This window comes from Rutilus rutilus (assembly GCF_951802725.1).
Source record: "Rutilus rutilus genome assembly, chromosome: 9".
NCBI classification, from domain to species: domain Eukaryota; kingdom Metazoa; phylum Chordata; class Actinopteri; order Cypriniformes; family Leuciscidae; genus Rutilus; species Rutilus rutilus.
Window position 1 is genome coordinate 32,595,243 of NC_140223.1, and position 21,943 is coordinate 32,617,185.

Here is a 21,943-nt window from a genome sequence, read left to right on the forward strand (position 1 = left end):
ATATTGTGACACGCATTCAATTGTAACAGATTTTCGAAGTAATGTAGTGCGAGGCCTTGGTTCTATCCAACGGTTGTTGATTGGTGTTTGAAATGTGGGAGTTTTAGCTTGCAGTCGGTTTTGGAGGGGCACTGTTAAAACTGACTAAATGATTGGAGAAATTTGGCATATGTCACCAAAGAAAACTTTTTTTTTTCTCACCAGATGATTAAGATTCGATTAAACGTCATGAGCAGGGTTTGAAATTAACTTTTTTACCCACCGGCCAATTTGGCTACTAAATTAAGTTACCGGCCATTCAGAACTTCTTCTAGCCTAAAAGAAAAAAGAAATGAACCAGATTAACTGTCACATCTTATGTATAAAATATATAAAATAAAATAAAATTTGGATTTCATACATTCATTTCTTATTCCAACAAAATCCTGTCATCCAGCCATCTCCTCCCTTCATCTTCATCACCAAAAATGTGTTTTAGGTGGACAGATCAATACAGTACAAAGCAAATGTAGGATGTTGGAAAATAGCAATGTCTTTCTTTTCTGTTAACCAAATGCTTTTTAAAGGGATACTCCACCGTTTTTTCATATTGAACTATGTTATTCCCTTAACTAAGACGAGTTGATACATGCCTCTCTCGTCTCAGTGCGTGCACTCAATCGCTCTGGCGCGCGGCGACACTTTGATAGCACTTAGCTTAGCCCAGTTTTCTAAGCGGGTAAAAAGGATAACTATAATGTATGACGGAATAGCACTTGAAGTTGGGAGCACTTCGACTCGGCGCAGTAAAAAGTCACTCCTGAAAAATCCTCTCCCTCTGTCATTAGAACCAACTAGTGAGTTTTTACTGCGCCGAGTCGAAGTGCTCCCAACTTCAAGTGCTATTCCGCCATACATTATAGTTATCCTTTTTACCCGCTTAGAAAAGTGCCACGTTTTATTTTGTGTCACCATACTTGGTCGTGTAACTACTCGTGTAACTGTATTTAAATAGGGAAACCGTGGAGGTGATTGGTCGCTTCTAACTTCATCTCTGTTTGGTTCCTAATGAATTAACTGGGCTAAGCTAAGTGCTATCAAAGTGTCGCCGCGCACCAGAGCGATTGAGGAGGTATGTATCAACTCGTCTTAGTTAAGGGAATAACCAAGCGGGAAGGAAGTCGACCGGAAGTTGAAGCCGGCCGCGTGCCACCATCTTGTAGCAGAACTTCACTTGCGTTAGCATTCCATTGACTCCCATTCATTTTGGCGTCACTTTGACAGTGAATAACTTTACATCTGAGGCGTTTGAAGACTCCATTTGTCCATTATTTATTTCTAAAGAAACACGACAATGTATAAAATGCTCCATTACCTTGTAGCTTATGTTATGGCCCTGTAGGAGCAGTTTTTGTAAAAGTAGGCTAACGATTGCGTCATAACCACGCGACTCTCTGTCGCACAGTAGAGAGATTACTGTATGGACGGGAGGAGAAGCTCGCGGGCAATCGAGGGGACGTGGAGGCAAAATGACAAAATAATTAATCAGAATACCTAGCAAAAGTTTCTCCTGCTCCTAGCTCATGGACACCTCCTACCAACACTCTCCGTCTCTGCAAGTTTCGGAAAGGAATGATTCAGATTTCTCATGCCACAGCCACTAGAAGACAGACGGGTTGCTCACGTCACATCTACGTCGTCAAGATCTGTTTGAGTCGGTTTGAGTCTGCGCGTCAGGAACGGAAGTCCTAAAAAATCGCTAAAAATGGGCATCACTTGTCTCAATTGAGTTCCAATGAGATGGCTCTGTCCACTTCTTATACTGTCTATGGGAATAACATAGTTTAATATGAAAAAACGGTGGAGTATCTTCGCAATTGCTTCAATGCAAATGAACAAGCGCGCCGTTATTTGTTGCGTAGTGACGGGCATGTTAGTAAGACCGATTCTGCGCATACGCTGTATTTAATATATCATGATGACTCACCAGTTGAGTATTTGCGCTAAATCTGTGCAGATTTGGCTTACACAAACTTTTTCAGCAAAGTGAGTAAACATAATAACACGCCAAATTGGCTAGTGAGATGACAGCGTTACCCGCCACAGTTGATTTTTACCCGCATTTGGCAGGTTGGCGGGTGTTAATTTCAAACCCTAGTTATGAGGTCAAAAAAGAAAGACTTATTCATGGAAGAATCGTTCACATTGCACTCTATAACATGCATTTGAAAAATGGAGTGCATTTTCTTTCATGGTGTCTTTACAAGGATATGTCACCTATAAATGAAAATTTGATTTTTGAACAGTCTCTCTTTTCTAAGCAGTGAATTTGGACTGAGCTCATGTCTGCTTCATAAACAAAAATGTTTTTTTTTTTTTTTTCTGAATATTGCTTTTTGAGGTTTAAACGCACCAATCACCAACAATTGTAATTGCACGGAAAGGTGCGAAAAGTATAAAAACATTTCTTATGTCATCTGCTGAAGGAGTCGCTAAATGTTGTCACTGTAATGCACTGTGTCTTTTTGCTTTATTTAACTAAACATTGTTTTTGAAAGAAGCCAAGCGTCACTGATAAGCCATAGCAGTAATTTAGGCATTTTGAATGTGCGTCTCAACACAGTCGAGGTCTTTGTGGGACAAAGAAGCCCTTCTCTTTCAAAAAGGGGGGGGGGCAAGAGTTGCTAAATTTAGATGCGAGCTTCACCTCTCTCTGAGAGGAAGGAGTTGATGAGGAAGAGTAACGTGCGGGAGCGAGCGGACTGCTTTGCACTGGTCTGTCACTGGGAGCTGTTGTCTGTCAGTGACGTGAATGGAGTGATGACTCACCGTTGCGGGAGCCGAGGGAAGAGCGCGCGTGTGTGTGTGTGTTTTTAACCCCTAACCTAAGAGCGAGCCGGAGGTAATGCTAAAATCCGCAGGATAAACCAGAGGGAACTGGTTTGTCCCTCTCTTCCTGATTTCTTTTTCGGTACAGATGGTTGTTTGTTCTATTTCTGAATTCATTCATGTGTTTTCAGTAGCTGGAAGTACATGAATACCATATGCACACTATGGAGCTTCATTACTGTCTGTTTAATTTGAAGAAGGAGCCTTGTGAGGGGAAGAGAGAACTTAATTTAAGGCATCCCAGACTGCCGGGGGTTGGCTGTGTTTGAGGAGAATTACATCAGAGGGGGGAAACATAACATGGCCTTTTAACATCCTGGCGTTGACGCATCTTTGACGTTTGCCGCCCTAGATGTGGTCATTGACGGTCAGCCTGTAAATACGCTCACGTTGATTTGCGTGCTCTTGTTTTTGAGTTTTCATTACTCATGTAGGATGTTGGCCAAGAGTTCCACGTTACTGACGTTCCTCTGCTCTCTGACTAGCTGGACTATGGACAATAGTCTTGTAATAGTTGTTTCTTTCACCACCTCTTTCCTTTTGTGGTTTGCCTTTTATAAGTATAAATCTTCAAAATTAATCCAATTGCATTGGAGCCGTAAATATTGTGCAAAACGTCTTTCTTCCTCAGAGCGATTGGGATGGCTACAAACAGTCTGAATGAAAATAACTGGGTTCTTTTCTACTCCGGTCACAATTCTGAGTTCGGTTCTTATAAAAGAAAAAATTGTCTAGAAAAGATTTCCTATAGACTTGTCATGAGGCTTATCTAAGCACCAGGACCTTGATCTACAAAACCACTTAAGCTAAAAAAAAAATGTTGTTAATAAAAATGTTTATCACTAAGGGTTTTCATAGCTTAAGTGGTTTTGTGCAACCGGCTGCAGAATATCAAGTTGGACTCTTTTGGCTCTTGCCAGTAAACGGAACATCTTAGTAACCATAGAGCAAGACCCTCTATCAACACTCGAACAGTATTGTAGGGGTGAGTTGACTTTGTTCCCTCGACGACTTCAATATTCTTTCATCCTCTTCTGCTCGTCATGAGTACTTGCTCTTGCGTTGACACTGTTTGCGATGGGCCACATCTGGCACTTGGTTTATTTCCACTCTGACATTCAGACATCTAAGTGCAGACAGTCACGGCCTGATTACATAGTCCAGGTGACATCACACACTTGACTCACTGTATACTTGTGCATTACCTGCCTTTTAGTATGTTTTTTTGTTGTTCTTTTTTTCGTGCAATGTTTTGGCCGATCAGAGTAGCCATCGTAGAAGCGTTGATGTCAGATACAGGGCAAAGCAACTCAGATTTTGGTTTGTAGAAGACTGAGCAAGATTTAGGCAACATATGTGTCCAAGATGCTGACACTTCTCTATTAATCAACCGGTTTCTATGAAAACATTTGCTCTCCAAACTATATGAACAACTATGAAACCTACCCTTTTATGACTTTTTTTACTCTTAAAAAAAAAAAGAAAAAAAAAAAGTTTGTTAATACCATGGTTTTTGCGATTTGGTAATATCATATTTTTTTAAAGAAATCATTCTTTGCTGTAGGATAAACAAAAAAAGTTGAATACTTAAGTATGAGCATTAGTAATAGCAATGATTAATTGTCTTATTGACACCACAGGTTAAAATTATATCACAGATGTCATCAGTCCAGTCAGCCCAATCATGCTTTGGTAAATCATAACAAAAAGTCGTACTTTTGACATACAAACCAATATTTATGAGAAAAATTCATAAATACGACAAAGTTAAGACACTGTATCCAAACATGGCGAGTTATTACACAGTATATCCAAATGTGGTGATTTGCTTTTTATCTTCGAATTTTTCATATTATTATTATTATTATTATTATTATTATGAAATATGATGAAATTGACAATGTTTGTTGCTTTTTATCTCATAATTTAACTAACTTTTAAATTGACTTTTAATTATTATAAAAATTATAAAATTATTTCAGACAAAATATTTGTTGCTTTTTATCTAATTTAACTAACTTTGTCAATTTCGAATTGTAACAATTTTATTTCAAAATTGTTCCTTGGTATCTCATTATTTCAATTATGCCATAACCAACTTTTGTCAATTTCTACTTAAAGGTATAGCGGAGGATTTTTTACTTCCGGGTGGATCACCTATACTATTGGTCCTCCTAATTGTCAATCATAATGGTGAATCAATCAAACTTATTCAAAAAGTGGAGAGGGCGGGTCTTATCTAAAATTCGGAAAGATCCTCCGCTATACCTTTAAGTCATGACCCTTTTTCGTTTATAATTGTGACTTAGTATTTCATCATTTCAATTTTGCCATTACAAGATCTGGCTTAATATCTAACACTGTAATTTGAACTTTGTCAAACTTTGATTTACCAAAGCAAGATTTATTTTTTTTATGTAGCAGAAATAGGCTTACATTGTTTGCCATAGTACAGCCTCCATATTTTATTGTAGGGTTCCTATTATGCTTTTCCACTTTTTTACAACTTAAGTTAATGTGTAATTGTGCTGTTTGAGCATAAAAAAGATCTGCAAGGTTACAAAACTCAAAGTCCACTCCAAAGGGAGATATTTTATTTAACAGAATCCCCTTTTCAAGAACTACAACGAACGGCTCGTTTTGACTACAATGTGATTTTCCCGGATCTTATGAAGTCACAATGTTACTAATTTAAATAATCTCCGCCCACGGAATGCGCAAAAAAGGGGGCGAGGCCTGATTGAGCTGCGCTAGAGAAGACAGTGTTGTCGCCATGTTGCAGAGACGCTGTTTTTTTTTTTTTTTTTTTGGAGAACAGCTTTTTTTCTGTTGCTTTTGTAAGACTGTTCACCGCTCCTTAGGAAAATTAACCATGGTTTTGTGATCGATTACTGTTTGCATTACCTTAGTTTCCGACAAATATCATGATTAAATATAGTGGATAACATTGAATCTATAACGAATACGAATTAAAAAAAAAACATACCGCTCTGAAACGTCCTGTGAAATCTTTGCTAGCAAAGTCTGTGCATAAAATCTGTTCTGCATGATCCTCTTGTTCGTTAACATTGTCAGGGTCTGAATCGGGCTCAAAATAGTTTGAAATTGACGCCATCTTTATTCATATTTACACTAGAGCAGAACTCGCAGTTATGGAGAGGCGGGACATTTCCCGAACGCACTAAGCTGTGCCAATCGCAACACACTGGGCCAGCTAACCAATCACAGCACATTCATCGAAACATTCACACTTCATCGAAATTGGTGTGTTCGAGCCAGACTCTGGGCAGAGAGGTGCTGTAATAATTTAAAATATGTGAAAAATTTGTTTGTTTTTTTACAATCAAGCATGCAAACATATGCTAGTACACCCCAAAACCAAAATCAAGACTTTGTGAAAGGGTGTAATGGGACCCCTTTAAAGGTTTTAAGGTCAATAAGACTATAATTCTTAACAGCTTAAATGACTAAACTAAGACTGAACATTCAAACAGACTGTGTGGTAGAGCATTCGTGTTTATGGTTGTGTCTGCTGTCTGGTGTGTGAACTGGCACAGACATCCGCTGGGTTATGTTTTTTGGGAGGCATTATAGTGCATTTGTGTGTGTGTGTGTGTGTGTGTGTGTGGGTGGGAACATTCCCTGCGAGTGGACATTTTCTGTGGGTGTATTTATAAGGAGTTACTCACCGAAGCAACTCTTGATTGCGACTGAAGCCAGCGGTGAGCTCTCAGTACTGTGACCCGATCCATTCACCCATCCAAGAGAAGCCCTTACTAATGTCACCAAGTGCAGCTTAATTCCATCGCAATGAACTGTGTGTAGAGCTCTTCTCTCTCCCACGATACATAAAAAGGCAAATCACTCATTTGAAACTAAACTGAACGATTGTTTGCTTAAAGGTTATCATCAAAGAACATGTTAATCTTTGTTTCACCCTTATTTGAGACCAAACAAAATGATAGTTTGCCTTCAGGTCGACATCAAAGAGCACGTTGGTCTGAATGTGCTTTTCACACAGAGAAGGTAAAGCACTAGGGATGCATTCATGAATAAAATACCTGAATTTGAATAGATTTGAGTTTAAATTATTTTATTAATTGTAATACCACACCTGAATCTATCACATCAGAAAATTAGTAGCCTGAAACAGCGGACAATTATAGTTAAATGGCAATCATAGAAAAATATTTGACCATACAGGATACCACAATTGACCAATCGGAATCAAGTACCCCAGAGATCCGTGTAGTAATAAAATTGTTTTTTCAAAAAACAACAGGCAACAACAGGTTTGTTCACTATTAAATAAATGCTATGTTTATAATGAGGATGACATTTTAAGCTATGACACTTGCAGGATGTTTTAATGTTACAAAGTTATAGCAAGGCAAATTTGATTTGCATTTCAAGGAACACATTTACATCAGTTATCAGTTCTCAGATTTCAGATCAGATTTCTCATGTCATGACCCCTTTAATAATTACAAAGTCAAAAAAAGTTTGAAAAAATGAAATGAATGCATCTGAATTGTTCACAATAAGATCAATAACAGGCATGTAGAAAATAGATGGGACCAGTTTTCATTGCATGTCATGCTTTAAATTGAGCTCAAACCCCTCCCCTCCACTATCCACTAGAAGCTCACATTCATTTTTCTCAAAATCCCATCAACAAACGATGGATAGGACCAAGTCCCATCCTGCCTTTCTTCTTCTTTCGATAATTCTTTTTTTGATAGTTCTGTTTCACTCAGATTTATGTCATAATAGGAAGAAAATATCATCCACAACTTCTTAAATTTCATTGTAACTTTAAACTATTATTGGTCATTTTTAACATATAATGTGTTCAGTGGGCCTCATTCATGAAGCGCAAGAACAAATCTTTTTATAAACTGCTTTTAAATCATTCATGCAGTAGATTGAATGAGACAAATCACACAACAATGGTTTTATGAACATTTTGAAACGTTCTGCTCGGGATTCATGACTGAACCTGATGCGTTTGTATTTTGTATATGTGGGGTCTCTGCAGAAAGATGGGTCGCAATATATATTCATTTTATGAATCCGATCTCTTTCAGTTTCTCCCGTACGCGCTTCATTCACTGCATCTGCAGTCCATAGGTTTTGGAATGAATGAGTCGATGACTCATCCCACTTTGCTCAAGCCTTTAGGGATGGATAGAGAGAGAGAGAGAGAGAGAGAGAGAGAGAGAGGATAAGAGATGGTTTGGGGAAAGATCCAAGTGTGTTTTGGTTTATTTGATGATAATCCTTCAACAATTAGATGGGTGCAGGGTTCAACAAGCTTAATCAATACTCTTATTTTATATCCCACTTGCATGCACGCCATTGCATGCCATGTTGTCTTTGCATAACTCTTGGGGCGGTAAAAACAGATTCCATGCACTGATAAATCTGTGTGGGCTTTCCAATTTAGACAAGGGATTTATCATACCCCATTGAGTACTGTCCAAGGAATGAGGACGAAAGCATATTATCCCAGTAAGCTTGACTTCCCCCAACCTTTCTTTCTCTATTGCATTATTCTTTGAAGCGTCACGAGAGGAGACAGTGGGAGGCTCGCCAAATTGAGTTTCTTCTGTTCCATAAACATCGCTGTGGTCTTTTCCTCCCTCTGCGCATGTAGACGGACGTCACTCAGTCCGTCGGGGCGTGACGGATGCTTGTTACACAGCTGTGAAGGATGCAAATAAAACATTTAGCATTCAAAAAAGGACTCCTTTGTTGAATTTCTCCATATTGCACAGGAGAGTGTTGGTCATTAAATTATAACCGTCTAAGTATAACTTCTTACTTTGTTAATCCTTCTATCTGTTCACCCGACCTGCATGTCACCTTCCCTGAATGCTGTCGGCCAACGCTAGTGACTCTCTAATCCGCTAATGGAACGCTGTAGGACCCTCTCAACCGGTGACAAAGTGTTAAGAGGATAGAGCCTCTATTACACCTAAAGAAAGAAAGAAAGTCAATTAGTTAGAACTAATCAGACAACAGATAATCAGCAATGCCAGTGTAGAGCTGGGTTAACGTTTTGTAATTAGCAATTAGCCTAGACGAGGGGTTGGTGGGACTGTTTGATTTGATAATTTCCGGGGCCAGTGTAATTAGACCCGGAGAGTGTGACACATTCCCAGTGTTTTATGTTGGATTAGCTGCAACTAAGGGTACGTTTACACGACAACGATATGCTTAAAGTTTTTCCTTTGAGTTTTCCCCTTATAGGCGACACCATTGTCAAAACGTTTTTGTTGTTTACACGGAGACCGTTTTCAAAAACGTGCACTTTGAAATCTGTTTTTAAAAGTTTGCGTTTTCAGGCACCTAAAACGCCGTTGTCGTGTAAACGAATGGCCGAAACGAATTGTTTTTAGTTGAAAACGTTGTCGTGTAAACCGCCCCTACGAGCTTAGTCTTTCCTCAATTCAGGAGCACAAAGTTAAATATCCATTTGCACTGACAAAGCGACTGGAAGTCATTAATTTTCTAACTTGTGGTGACGTGAGGGTCCATGTATGATTTTGAGTTTTGTGTAGAACTTTATGAAACCATGATCCTCTTCTTGATGATATGGTTAAATTTAAGAAGGTTGCAACTAACCGTACAGCGACTGAGCGACCTCCAGTAGAGATTTTCTAAGTTCCTCAAGCTTCTATCATCAATACTCAGCTTTATGTACGTTTGACTTGTTTGCATGTGCTCTTCTTTCATTACCATGACAAAAATGAAGACCACTGCATTATCTTGAATTCAGGATTGAAGGGCAGACTAAAGGTGATGATACACAGGGCAACTTTTTGAGCAATGTTGCTGGGCAATGTTGCCGTCAACGGGCAACCAGATAAGACACAGGGCCCACGACCGATCTAAATTATCCAGATATAAATTTATTGCCCATTTTCAATGGGAAAGTGCCCAAGCAACAATCGCTCGGCAAGATTGCCCAGCAACATTGCTCAAAAAGTTGCCCTGTGTATCATCAACTTGACTGTTAGAGATGTATCTCTCAAGTTCGGAAACTAGAACTAAGAAACGGAGAGCTGCATTGGGACTGTCTGTCCGGATATCAACTAAGGATGAGCTTATCGAGATGTCGAACCCTGTCAGGTTGTAGCCTAGTATTCCTATTCATCTTATTGGATTTCAGTGGAGCGTTTGGATCATTTATTGAACATCCTGAATATCCAGAGATATCCGCAAAAGGTTTGTGTGATCCAATCCCAATCCACGAAACGTGTTTCAGAGCTTCCGAGTGATAGTTTCTGTTTAAACTTGTCGGTTCTGGTTGTGTTTGTGTCTGAGAGAGATGATTTAACGGCTGTTTATTCTCAGAACAGAACTGCCTGTTTGTTTGGAGTTATTCTTGGCTCGGTGCGGTGTGTTTTTCTCGTCCTCTACGTGTTTGTTGATGTTTCCTCTGGAAGGCTGGCACTGGGGGTCCACGTCAGCAGAACAGCAGACCGCCCATGCTCTTCAGGATCTGAAATGAGAGGGAATGAAACAGAAAGAGGGAGGGGGATGTGGCCTTTTGTGTCTGATCTCTGTCTGTGCTTGTGCGTCAGTCTGATGTAAAAGTGTGGGTGTTTTTTTTCTTTTCTAGCCCATCCCCCTTTTTTCAACACCCATCCCATCCTCCTTTTGCTGTTACAACCCATTCATCCTCTTACCTTTCTAGCCATCCCTCTTTTTTTGCACTTCATTCATGCTTGTTGCCTTCGTTTGCCGCAGACGGATGCGACATTAGCATCTTTTTGACGCCCCCGCCAGCAAACCATATCGTAAATCAGAAATCGATCATCTTACTCAGGAGGCTCTCTGATGGAGAATTGGATCAGGTTCCTCCCACGCTCAGGGTTTTTTGCATCTGAGATGACCTGAGTCTGAGTCATTAGTCATCAATTAGTCTGCTTGAGTCTCTCCTAAAACAGGCTTCAAAGCCAGCACAGCACTCCACATCAAAGTAAAGAGCTAATAGTCCTCTATGCTCTTTGTAGCACTACAAGGCTTATTATAAGACAGGCTAATGATTTTAATCGGATGTATGAGTAGTAGTGTTGTTGTTTTTTAAATATTAGCATTAGTAGTTGACCAAAATGGTGTTTTAATAGCCAAAGCCTTATCTATAGAGCTGAACCAGCCCTATGCAGCGGCATTGGCTCAACCAGAGTTTGAAGCGAGGCTGTTTGTCTGACTAACCTTTGGGAAACAGGGTGTAAGTTTAGGAAGCCCATCTGAAAGAATTCGTTATTCTTGCATTTCCATTTTTGTCCACTTGTGGTAAACACTGTGCTTCATTACTCTGGCGAATTGATGACTCTTGAGTTGAGTTTCAGAGATGACTCTGAAAACCGTACCGTAAACTGTTGTCTAGATGATTTCTAAATAAATTACTCTTGAGAGATTTTTTTAGTAAATCAAGCACATACAGCATGACCAGTGAAGACCAACTTGTATAAATGCTAGGGATTTATGATATATCGGCCACCATATCAGTATCGGCCGAAATATGTAAATTTATGTTATTGTTATTGGCCCAATAAGAAAATTTGGCTGATATATTAAAGCTGATAAATAATGGATTTTTTCCTTCAGCTGAGACATTTCAAATGCGCACTGTTCTCCATAATGGTTTTGAATAGCTTGAAATATGATTGAAATCTCTTCAAAAAAGGAAAATACAACGTGTAGCGCAAGGCTGTCATATAGGCTACATGAAGTTATAATGAGAACATTATAACTGTGTGCTTGGGTCGTGGCCTTTAATGGTGAGACTTTTGTTTTTGTAATCCCTAATAAATGCAAATAGCTTAAATTTACACTGATTTAACATTAAATTGTGAGTGAAATCAGTGGTTGAAATCAGACTGGTTGTTTATTTGACATGAAATGCTACCACATTTTTTGTTTGTGTTTTTATTTAAAGGTACACTGTGTATGGATTTCGCCCATTTAGCGGTGAAATTGTATTTTGCATTCAAACGAATAGTGCTCTCTAGCGCCTCGCTTTTTCAAACGCGTGTTGCAACTACGGTAGCCGATATGTACCAAGAAGCTATGACAACATGTCTTCCAATAGCACTTCATCGAGTTTTCTTTCGGGTGATGAGGTTCGTTATTTCGGCTTTTTGGCGACGAGGATTCCTTCTCCTGTGGCTCGGCATAAGTATGATCCTGCATTATGAAGTACCGTGCAGTGCAGCCTTTCAAATTTGCCGGGGCAGTGACAAGCGCCTCTCACTGATCTGGTTTCAGTCACGTGACGCTGGCTCTGAACGAAAACGTGTTGTGGAAACGTGTTGAGGTAGGCTAGTGCTTTTTGTCCCTCTCTGCAATTATAGTTTTTCAAAATGGCGTAACGACATGGAAGCCTCCTTGGACTTACCCGTCCAATGTAAATAAAGATAAGAAATTCTTCGCTTATGAGGATAAGTCAGATAAGGCAGAGGTAATTTTACACCAATGAGGACATATTTATGAATAAAGACATTGATTTTAGCTAATAAAATACTTAAACTACACCGTGTACTTTTAAAGTCCCCCGTAGTAAGTAATATTATCCCTTAAAAGTCATATTTGATCACCAAAATGATACATTTAAATGTTTTTTTTCAAATTTTTCGAACTAATTTTTCATTCCTTAAAATAGCTTGAATGTAACTTAATGTAATTTAGTATACACTGTTCTATGAATATGCAAATTAGCCCCGCCTCCACTCACTCACACCAGCTCAGAGATCCGCTCGTTGACGATCACACGTTGACCTGATTGGTTACATCAGCGATTTCAAACCGTGTTTTTGAGACTGTCTTTGGTTCACTGCAGTTTTAAGGAGAAAATACTCAGCATTGGTGTTGACTAGTGCATTTTGTACATGTTTTTTCTTAAACCATAGTAAAAACACCACACAGACTCATAAACGACATTAAAAGCTTGATTTTTACCACAGGGGGACTTTAATGTTATAGAATCACTAATAAACAATTCATTAAGTGAACACAATCATTCATTTTAATGATTCCTGTCCCTATTTTTGTCATTATCTTTTCTTTTTTTTTTGCTGTAATGAACTGGCAACGAAGCTTTGCATAATGAACATTAGCACGTCTACGTAGCATCGAAAATCCTAAGTAAATTCTTGTTTTCCATGATGCGACTGCTTTGCGTAACTCACAATTAATGTCAAATAAAATGCAGAGTATAGAGTTATTCCGATCGAAAGATCAGACATTTCTGTTTTGAGCATGTCACCAACCACGTACACACTCATTTACACACGGAGACCCACTTTGACACTGATTATAGAGCAGCGAAGGCTTACGCGCGCCGTAATTACTTCCAGCAAGCACTCGCTGATTATGTGAGTTAGCCTGTTCATGGAGTGAAAACAGCTGCGATCCGGGCGAGGGGAGGATGTGAACTGTGAGCTAATACAAGAGTGACACATGATGTAGAAACAAGAACCATTAAACCGCCCCATGTTTGTGTGTTTGTGCATCTGATATCCTATATTAAAAACAATTCGACCGGAATCCAATGTTTGGTAGATCAGTTTTCTGATCCTCAGGTGGAACGTGAGGGTCCTCGGCTGTTGGAAATGTTAGGATGAGCCACTCCTGGATCTGGATCGTTTAATAAGGCCTGTTTTTTGGTCAGGTTGAGCAGAGCAGGTCAGCGGGTTCCTCCATTACGCTACATCCAGGTGCTTAGGCTCAGTTTTATCTCTTCATTGTGTTTCTCTGGTGTGGCTTGTACAAGTAATGGTGCTGCTATTTCCATGAAAGACAACATCAGAGAAACGTGTGGAAAATGTGTGACTTGAATAGTGAATGGCCATTCTTAGTTCTGCTGCCGGCAGACTACTTAAAAACACAGGAGAAAACAGTGTGTTAAATAGTTGAGAGAACTGGACGCTTCTTTAAAAATGTCTTACAATGACAAATAAAAATCTATGGCTTGGGGTTTCAGGTAATATTTAAAACATCATAACAATGTTAATGTCATCAGTGTTTTTTTTTTTTGCAGTTGTTTTGTTTTTTAAATTGCCATTGCCAAGATTAGATTATTCATCTACTGATATTATATATTTCCTTTCCTATAGCTCAAAAAGCATAGCATGGCGCTTACAACACAATGGGTTCAATTCCCAGGGAATGCAAGAACCGATAAAATGTATACTGTATGTGTACCTTGAATGCAAGTCCCTTAGGATATAAGCGTCTGCTAAATGCATACATATAAATATTTCATGTTTTTTGATTGATTGTTTTAATATATCTTTTTTTTTTTTTTTTTACAATACTGAACACTGAAAGGGACAGTGATAAATTATGGCAAAGATTTAACCCTTAGTCATTTGCTGCATGCTATGTAGGAACTTTATTCCTAAATATATTTCATTTCTAAATATAATTGTATATTTGTATTAATAAAACAATATGTTAAAGGCAGGGTAGGTAGGATTTATTAAAAATTAAAGATCCAAATTTGTTAAAACTTTCTATATATATCAATACATAATTAAAATGTAAGAACTCTGAAAAAAAGAGTATAAAAATCAAGTGACTCTAGACCGTTTAATCTGTATTAAACACAGCTCATTATTTCGATTCGGGACGAATCAAAGGATTGGCTTAGGCGACTGTCACTCTCTCGCAACCATGGCAACCACCCTTTTGCCACACAGCACCTGCCCACTTGCGCGCGACCGTTTGATTTGAGGAGTGCGAGAGGCACGGAACCTGATCACACCTCCGTCCAGTAGATGGCGGTAATGCACTATGTTTGCAAGCTGCCAATAAAATCTATCGAAGAAGAAGAAGAAGGCACTGAACCTAGGAATACCAAAACAATGGCAGAGAAAGAGCAATCTAAATTTACAGTACCAGCATATGCAGTTAGTGAAGGCAAACCAGGCAAAAAAATGCCCCTTCCCCTCCGCTTGTCTCAGGTAAATAATGCGTCCTCTAGCTCAGCGGTCGGAGTCGCGCGTTCATGTGTTTTGGGGGCGTGGCTTTGGAAGAAGCACAGAAATGAGGCGGTGGAGTGAATGTAAATAATGAGATGTCTTTAAAACAGTCGTGAGAGGTCTACAGACACTCGATTTTGATACTTTCTTTTTCAGAGTACTTACATTTTAATTATGTATTGATATGTACATAAAGTTTAAACAAATTTGAAAAATAAAATTTTTAGACCATTTCTACCTACCCTGCCTTTAAACGAATATTTAGAATACCTAGATGGTTTGCTTTGCTTGTTTGGTTTTCAGTTGATTTATTTTATTTATTTATTTTTTTAATCCATTTAATTTAATGTTTTTTTTTATTTATTTATTTTTTACAGAATGGTGTAGTTAGGGCGTCTACTAGCAGGAGTTAACTTGACCTTGCCAGCCAAAACATTGACCCCTTTAGTCTGTAGTTGTAGTGCCGAGGACTTTTACCTTTTACCTGTGACTGTCGACTCTAGCCTGGAGAGGTGGAGCTAGAAACCTTTGCTCTGAAGAGAGGGAAGAGGACGAAAAAAAACAAAAAACATAAGCTCACACGCACATTCCCGTTCTTCGTGGAGGACTGTTATTTTCTCTGTTTCTTTGCCCTTTTACCATGAACGAAGGAAGTACACCTGCACAGCAGGACGGAGGTCTGTGTTTACTTGTCGTTTTGCATTTGCGTGTGTGTGTGTTTGCTGTCCTTTGCATCATCCAGCACTAACAAGCTCTCCGAGTCTTTTCTGAAAGTGAAAGTGTCAGATTGCAAAGGAAGGCATGAAAGAGCCGTTCTGTAACAGGCTTTGCTGAGTCACAGTTTTCCCTGAAACAAACACTCCAGTGCTAAAACTTCCACGGACTCTGTCGTTTATCAGTGCGTTTCTTTACCCAGCTGAGTAAATGTCAGGAATTATTTGCATCGCCGTTGTAAACAAGCTTATCAATGTTTGGCCAAAAACTGAACTCTCTGGAAAGTGAGCTGCACACATCTGTAAATATGACAGATTTTCCGACCTGCTTTGTATTTGAAGTTAGTTGAAGATAAAAGTTGTAATTCAGTCATTTACTCAAAGGAAAGAAAGGAAGAATCTAGTGTGTCTCTTATGATCACCATGGCTGCATTTATTTGATCAGACATCAATAAAAACAAAGCTGTGAAATATTATTACAATTTAAAATAACCGTTTTTCCATTTGATTATGTTTTAAAATGTGATTCATTCCTGGAATGGCAAAGCTGAATTGCTTGAACACTGACTTAATGGATTTATTTGCTCATGATGTTTCCTCCACAGGTCCTGCTCAGGTTCCCATGATGTCCCCAAACGGTTCAGTGCCTCAAATCTATGTGCCTCCTGGATACGTTCAACAGGTGAGTCATTACAGTACTACTTATTTTAGTATTTTTATAGGTTGAGTTGTTATTTTGGTTTGGTGAAAAGGATGCAATTTTCAGTCTAATTTACATCTCTATGGCCCTTTTCCAAACCTGTTGAGCTTCCCACCTAAGTGTTTTCAGGCATCATCGACGTGAAGGCTGTTCCAAACGTTAGTCAGCAAAATGATGCTGTCTTAGGAGGCTTTCACACAATAATTGTTTTCACAAAAAAATCTCCGGAATGGTGTATTTCCATTACGAATTAGCAACATCTTCAACAAAGATGGCAAAATCAGGCTAAAATACACTGTTCGGGTTGGTCCATCTGCCATATTGAGCATTGGGATTTATCCATTCATTTTATGGAACAGAGCTTATCTATGTAAAGGCCCCCGATATGCTGATTAAGTTCTTATGTTCTTCACTTCTTCCGAAACTGGAAATACATTTGCAGCATTATGCTGTTAGCAGCTGTTAGCTGCTGAATATGCAAATGTATGCTGTGCGCTTTACTCTATTAACAAAATAAACACAACAAAAATAGCAACGGTGAAAAAACAGCGGTTCAGAAAGCATCTGATCATAGCGGTGTGGATGTGTTTTACACCAGCTCTGAAATTAAGCATTCTTGTTGAGTCACGTCACGTTTATTTATTTAGCTCTTAGCAGTAGGGGGTGTGTCCACTCATGATGGGGGAGGAGAGAGTGAGACAATCAGCAGTAGGGGGCGTGTCCACTCATGATGGGGGAGGAGAGAGTGAGACAATCTGCAGTAGGGGGCGTGTCCACTCATGATGGGGGAGGAGAGAGTGAGACAATCAGTAATAGTGGGCGTGTCCACTCATGATGGGGGTGGAGAGAGAGTGAGCCAGTCAGTAATAGGGGGCGTGTCCACTCATGATGGGGGTGGAGAGAGAGTGAGCCAGTCAGTAATAGGGGGCGTGTCCACTCATGATGGGGGTGGAGAGAGAGTGAGCCAGTCAGTAATAGGGGGCGTGTCCACTCATGATGGGGGTGGAGAGAGAGTGAGCCAGTCAGTAATAGGGGGCGTGTCCACTCATGATGGGGTGGAGAGAGAGTGAGCCAATCAGTAGTAGGGGGTGTGTCCACTCATGATTGGGGAGAGAGTGAGCCAATCAGTAGTAGGGGGCATGTCCACTCATGATGGGGGAGGACAGAGAGTGTGCCAATCAGTAATAGCGGGCGTGTCCACTCATGATGGGGGAGGAGAGAGAGTGAGCGAGTGAGATGGAGATTTGAAGAAAGACTGTAGAAAGAGAGATGGCTGAGAGACATTACAAAAGAGAAAAGGTCAGAGGAATATCACTGGAAAAAGAAGCGTTATGATCAGGCAAGAGCTTTAGGACCCATGTTGATATTAAAAAAGCTTTCTAGCGCTGGAGAGACATAAGCGGGAAGGTCTGAAAACAGACGGCGGGTTGCTTTGTTTCTGCTCTATACGCGAGTAACATTGGTTTTGCTGTGTTTCACAGAACTAAGATATGCTGATGTTGTAATGTTAGCTATAGTAACATGACAGTTTTGAGTCTTATTGTTTGCCTGGAGCTGCTGTGCTGCTGGCATCTAACAACCAACTCTAGCTCTTGTGTATTTTGTTCATTGTTTGTTCTTCCTTGTCATCCATTCGTCATCTTTGCTTTAGCCGAAGCGAAGCAAAGTAATGCTTCATGAAAATATGATAGAGACATCCACTCTTGCATTGCGTGCATTTTAGGGTTGGAGCAACGAAGGGAGGGGTGTTTTTGTTTTGGTTGATTTCAAATATCAACAGTGTTTCTCAGAAATCACTTACTGAACCTTTAAATCAAGCAGTTTACAGTATTGAACATAAAAAACAGTGTCAGTCTCGTTCAATTAGAATTACAACTTCGATTTCTACTATAAAGCGGCTCTCTAGTGTGTTCATGTTTATACTCGCGTCTGACCTCGATGGACTGAACAGAAGAAATTAACCAGAGAAGATTTCCACGTCAAAGAAGGCGGGGCCTCAGAGCCACACCCACCTATTACATAATCACCCCGGACCAATGGTAGTTCAGAGGGGTTCACCAGTTAGAACGAACTTTTCCTGGAAAGTTCACTTTGGCAAGCTGTTTCGAACTCCTGAAACAAACTCCAAACTAATTTCATTTAGTTCAAAATGAAGTCACACCAGTTCGTATCAGGGTCTTCACTTCTCTTTCTTTCTGTGTAGATCATTGAGGAGAATGGAGTGAGGCGGGTGTTGGTCTTACCTCAGACGGAGTTTCATCCGGGGGGCCATTCCCCGCTTCACCACCCGCCCCCACCGCCGCCCCACGCCCACCTGCAGGCCTTCATCCCGCACCCGCACATCATGCACGCTCCCCCTCACCTGTACTCAGGCATGGCTGGAGGAACCGGGGATATGAACCCCCAGTACATCTCCCAGTACCACCCAGCACACACCGCCATCTACTCAGAGCAGGGTCAGTACACACACACACTTTTGCTTCACCAAAAAATGCTGCACCACTGCTGACTCTACAGCGCTTTGACAAAAATATAAGACGATATTTTAGCTGAGTTATGAACTCTCAGAGAGAGAAAGACTGGAAGCCTATGAAATAGTCAACACAACAAAAACAAAATCCTGTTGGAAACTCAGGGTGTCACTTTACTAAAATTCCAGTATATGTAATATGCTATTAAACACAACCCTTTTTAATGTTTAAACATTATATTTTTTTTTTAATTATTAAATTGAATTATTAAATTTAAAAGTAATAATTGTATTTGTCTATTAATAAATATATTTATTAATAATATTAATACATAATAAAATACAAGCTTAAATCATTATCATGTTTGTTTTTCTTTCATTTAAATACTGCATACGTAAGTAAACAGTCAGCAATAAAGAGAAAAGTAATAAACAGTATTGTTTTATTAATATTAATGGCATTATAAGTGTTGTTGCTGTTGTTTTAAACTAAAGGGGTTTAACTGTTATAGCTGAAATAAAATATAAATATTAGATGAACACTTAAAGGAAAATTTGAAATGTTGCTTTGGTAACTATCTAAAATAAATATTTTAAGTTTTAACTGAAATAAAAATATATTAAAGTTAAATAAATAATTTAATAATATAAAATATAATAATTTAACTTAAAATATAATAGTATAATACAAAATATGTTTAAGTTTCAAAAACTTAAATAAAAATTTTAATGGAAACTAAAAATATAGAATATAAATAGAATATAAAAATATTAATATAATAGTACATAAAATATACTAAAGTAACACTAGGCATAACAAACTTCTTATTGTTTTTACATAATTATATTAACTACAGACCCTAATTCCTTAAAGAAACTTTTTGCATATCTAGGAAAAAAAAATAAAAAAATTGTTAGTTGTTATATAGTTAATTCATTTCCAAAGAGAGACGCCATAGCAGGATTATCATCTGCATTGGTTTTCAATAATTCAATGTTCCGTTATGCATTATTCCTTACTTGTCTCTCTGTTTTCCAATTTCCTCAGAAACTCACCCCCAACACGGACGCGCGGCATTTGCTCACAGAGATGAAAGGGCTAGTAAAACCTATGAGCGTCTGCAAAAGAAACTGAAGGAGAGGCAAGGGGTGGGCGGAGGGGGAGTCGGAGGCTTGGTCCCCTCCAAAGACAGTCCCCCCCCATCCCCGCAGAAGAGCCGCGGGACACCACCCTCAGGAGGAGATCTGCAGAACGGGCTGGGGGGTAAGGGTGCAGAGGAGCAGGCACAGCCCAGCGCTGCTGTCGCCGGCCTGGGCAAGAGCCCAGGAAGAGGGAAGGAGGCAGAGTCTGGAGGTAGAATATACTGTAGGGTTCCTAGAACCAGTACAATAAAGCAGTAAGGCACGGGATGCTGTGCGTTACAGTGTTTTTAACACAGTTAAAGTGCGTCGTTTGGCGCCATGTGAAGCGGAGTTACCTGTGTTAACTCTATGAAAATGTTACTTGCTGCCTCTTGTAGCCTTACTGCTTTTATAGAACAGTAGAATCAGCAATATGAGACATCAATGGTAAAGAAATAGTTACATTTATTTATAGTAATCTAATGGGGTCCAAAAGACTGAGACCACTAGTGTTTTATTTATTTTTTGTTTTGCTTTTTGTTACAAATTATATTAACAGTATAAAAAAGTACTGTACCTAAAAACAATGTAATGAAAGTTAAACGATAATCAGTTCAAGTGATCACGGTCACCGATTTGTTAACATTTTATTAGTGAACAATTCTACTTAAATGCTTCTACTTTCTTTTACTTCACAGTTGTTTAAATCCAAACTTTATGTATTTTCAAGTTTAAATGAGATGAAATGAAAATCCCAGTTTTTCAGTTTTGTCTCAGACTTTTGAACCCTGCTGCAGTTCATAAGCCTAATAGTAAGAGATAATATATACTGTACATATACAGTGCAATAAATTTGCATATATCAGCTGTTTTGTATCAGCTTTGTCTTATCCAATCAGATTTCAGCACCAAAATCGTTTTACGAATTAGACTTTAATGAAAATCTACATTTAATTAAAGATAAACTTATTTAAAATGACCAGGGAATTACATGTTTACTCTTTGGCTCTCCCTCAATTAATAACCAATTGGAGTTACTCATGCATGCGGTCACTGATTGAGGTTTATTAGGAAGAAGTTATTAGCATTAACAGACATTAATGTCCCATTAAGTCATCTTTTCCCTAGGTCTATCATATCTCAGGTTCCGGGCTAAAGTCCGTCCAGGAGCCCATCAGGAGGTGTAGCGGGGCCCCGCTGTAACCCGGCCCGAGCAGAGCTCATCTCTGGTCTCATTAGCTCCCTCAGCTTTAGGCTTCTGCAGATAACATTAGCTGTAATTACTCTTGCACTGACTCAGTCATTTATCAGTGCTAACTAACTCCAGCCTGAAGGAACTCTGCTGCAGCTACTGTACGCCGACTAAACTTTGCTGCTGTATCTATTAATCCATTCATGGAAAATAAGAGTGTCTCTACACGGAAAAGAGTCAAGACATTTGAGTGTGAAGACCTTTTCTCTTTTTGAATCAGTTTATAATGGAGGTGTTGTCTTTTTATTATTATTTCGCAGAACTGGACGAAGAAGCAAAGGCTCTTCAGGAATGCTTAAACTCCATCTGCAAACCAGTGGTAAGGAGATTTTATTTGTGTTAATTGTTAAGTAATTATATGCATTTTCTGTATTTTAATTTCTTGAATGTTAACACTCTCTCACACACGCACACATATTAAGTTTTTTTTTTTTTTTTAAGGATATGAATACATTTATTTAGCAAGGAAGCATTGAGTTAATTCAGGGCTCCAGCAGACTAATATTTGAGAGCAGAAGTTCTACAGATGGTGGCGCTAGCCCCTGATTTGGTAGCGCTTCTATAGTTTCTTACTGAACTGACCGACAGCTTCAGTTATTATAAAAGTAACACTCTTTACTTGCTTTCACAATTTGGAAAAAGGTTTTGTTTTTCATGAGATTTTGTGACTTTCTTCAGTACAAAAAGTGCCACACTTTGGCAAAAATGTATTTCTTGATGATTTGATATTTCATAAATGTGACTTCATAATGTCTAAATATCAATTCAAAAGCAAAACCTCTGGGAAAAAATAAGTTAGGGAGTGGAAATGGCTAAAAGCCAATA

The 21,943-nt window shown here is 39.0% G+C and overlaps 1 protein-coding gene across 6 annotated transcripts in view; it reads left to right on the top strand.

The window, feature by feature from the left end:
- fndc3a (fibronectin type III domain containing 3A) overlaps positions 1 to 21,943 on the top strand; it is a 95,429-nt gene that overhangs the window by 45,254 nt on the left and 28,232 nt on the right. For 4 of the 6 annotated variants that reach the window (XM_084419230.1, XM_084419232.1, XM_084419235.1 and 1 more), the window contains 4 exons: positions 16,180 to 16,256; positions 18,478 to 18,730; positions 19,793 to 20,098; positions 21,379 to 21,437. In XM_084419230.1, coding sequence (XP_084275356.1) covers positions 16,180 to 16,256; positions 18,478 to 18,730; positions 19,793 to 20,098; positions 21,379 to 21,437 — 695 coding nt within the window. The remainder of the gene's footprint in view (positions 1 to 16,179; positions 16,257 to 18,477; positions 18,731 to 19,792; positions 20,099 to 21,378; positions 21,438 to 21,943) is intronic. The other 2 variants (XM_084419233.1, XM_084419234.1) reach the window with 1 other exon arrangement.